Below are 2,500 nucleotides of genomic sequence, written 5' to 3'. Positions count from 1 at the left end.
ATCAATGTATTGAAATATACAGCTCTATTAATAGCTATGTTACTCTCCAACCATCTGACCTCCTCGAATCTGCTCATACCTCAAACTCTCATTTGATTCACTCCAGCTTTATTGTTCTCCAACTGTTCATAATACCTGAGATTTCTATCGATATTTACAAAAGCTGTCGGGCTACAAATAATGACGTTATGCGCAACAGGTTTCTTGCTACTGCTATATCTACAAACGTGTAAATACATTAAGTACTTTTTGTAAGTTTTCCTTCATTGCACTTTCGATAGCAGATTTCTTTAAATTTCTCAAACCTTTTCAAGGGTTAACATAGATATATTAATTCACACATCGGCACTTCTATGAAACATGATAAATCTAACAAGAGATATCTCACGGACTGAACACTCTGAGTGTGCGCATGAGAGCGGTGAGGACACCGGCCAGATTGGTGGCCTGCGTCATGAGCGTGTTCATGGAAGGATGGTCCATGCCCCGCCCTGCCGCTGACAGCGCCGCCCGCACGGTCGACTGGTAAGTGGTAGCCACGTCCCGCACCTTTACGACGACGTTCTGCGTTTGGAAGAGGAGTCGTAGTATGGTGCACAACCTGGAGGGTTACGTCCACCATGCGTTGCAGTAACGTCATGCAGTTGGATAAACACTGAAGTAACGTGTCTTCGGATTCAGTGGCTGACTTGACAAACAACTTGGAGGCAGTCACGAACTGTCGAGACTCACTGGTGAGGGCGTCTCTTGCCTCTTGGAATTTGGTCTCGTCCTGCGTGGCCGTGCCGCCAGACCGCTGTGCTTCTGTACATGCTGCTGCCATCTCCGTTAAGGACTTGAGAGACGAACTAACCAACAATGAAAGGCGGCGGAAGGCATCACGAGATGCTGGGGGCATCATCTCCACATCCTCTGCTTCCTCCAGCGAGTCCTGGTCAAAGCTACCGGAATCGAGCGAATCGTCCAAGTCAGTGCTGGTCGGCGCCTTGCCGTTGACCATCTTGGCCTTGGGCGACATCTTGGGGGAAGAGGTCTGGAGGGGAGCCGTCTCTTGGTTCATGCTGTTCTTCAAGGCTACGCTTGTGGTGTCGGGTCTGGGCAGTCTGGAGGTCGTGGAAGCCTTCCCGGTAGATCGCGCTGGGCTCCGAACACCGTTGGTTGCCGGCGGAGAAGCTGGGGCTCTCCGGGCTGGCGACTGACTAGTCTTGGCTGGGAGTTGTGGCTTCTGCTCCTCTACAGCAGGGGACTTGCGGCTTGTCTTTGGACTACTCTTTAGTGGTGAGCTCGAGCCTCCTCGCGGAGATGTGGGAGAAACTGCTGGAGCTTTGCTGAGTGTGGGAGGTGAGGGAGCAGCCAGCTTCCCCGACGTGCTGGGACGATGCGTACCGGGGATGCTGTTAGTTGGAGAGCTGGAAGGGCTGAGCTGCGGCTTGCGAAGTCTGGAAGGCACCGAAGGCGGCCGTTCATTGTTGTCTGGAGAGGGACTCCTCAAAGTCTTCCGTGCTGGCGACGGCGACCGGATACCCTTGTTATGCAGAGCTACTTTCACGTTATCCTGCAATTAGAGATTTATTATAATATATATGACCTATTCATTCAACATAAAAACACAAAAAAACTTAATTACTGCTAATACTAAATGTATTTATAAGAAATTATATTATAAATTACTTGTAAATACAAAAATGTGTATATTATGCCACCAATCTGTATGTCCATCTCAACTCTACTACATGTACCACAATTTCCGCATACCATGAATACTCATCACTATGCCACCAAAAGGAGAAATATAAAGATCTCTGTTAGTACCATGACGTATCTTCCATACTTGACATACTGTCTAAATAACAGCCTGGTGTTATAAAAATGTAATACTAAAAGTGTGTCTTGACTAAAACTATTAATGATATATATATATATATATATATATATATATATATATATATATATATATATATATATATATATATATATATATATATATATATATATGCAACTTCAGAGATGATTGCTTAACCTTTTTGTCTTAGATGATGTGCCAAACAAAATGCAGATCTGTCTGTTAAATGTTTTCAGTATATATACATGACAAATATGTCTAAAACCACATATCAGTTGTTAATATGTCTGTTTCAAGTTGGTGGCGACCAAAATGCATCTGATTCAAGTGCAAATTAAATGCCAATTTCTTCCACAAATCTGACCGTATCCCCGCTTCCAAAGCACCGGTAAGGACCCTACCTGTGAGGAACTGCGAGGAAGCGGAGGTTTCATTGCAGCTTTGGTGCCATTTCTTGGCGGCAGCTCCGGGGGGTCTTCATCAGTCTCCAAGCTCTTCAGTGAGGCTGACTTGACTGTCACTATGCTTGAGGATGACGTAAGGGAATCATTACTGGAAGCGACACTTTGCTTGGAGGGAGACCCGGGGGATGTTTTGGCTTGGCTGAGATCCTCGCTGGAGGCTGAGGACTTGGTGCTCTTTGTGGGGGACTTGTGG

At 46.0% G+C, this 2,500-nt stretch overlaps 1 protein-coding gene across 1 annotated transcript in view; it reads right to left on the bottom strand.

The window, feature by feature from the left end:
• The window catches only part of LOC119580978, a 213,292-nt gene that overhangs the window by 406 nt on the left and 210,386 nt on the right, over positions 1 to 2,500 (bottom strand). Inside the window, 3 exon segments of the mRNA XM_037929227.1 lie at positions 1 to 573; positions 575 to 1,555; positions 2,245 to 2,500. The exon segment at positions 1 to 573 is cut by the window's left edge and continues 406 nt beyond it; the exon segment at positions 2,245 to 2,500 is cut by the window's right edge and continues 758 nt beyond it. Of these exon segments, the coding sequence (XP_037785155.1) occupies positions 385 to 573; positions 575 to 1,555; positions 2,245 to 2,500 (1,426 nt within the window). The 3' untranslated portion in view covers positions 1 to 384.

The sequence above is a fragment of the Penaeus monodon genome, chromosome 14 (genome assembly GCF_015228065.2).
Source record: "Penaeus monodon isolate SGIC_2016 chromosome 14, NSTDA_Pmon_1, whole genome shotgun sequence".
Taxonomy (NCBI): Eukaryota; Metazoa; Arthropoda; class Malacostraca; order Decapoda; family Penaeidae; genus Penaeus; species Penaeus monodon.
Note: the sequence above shows the minus strand (reverse complement) of the source record. Positions and strands in the feature narration are given on the sequence as shown.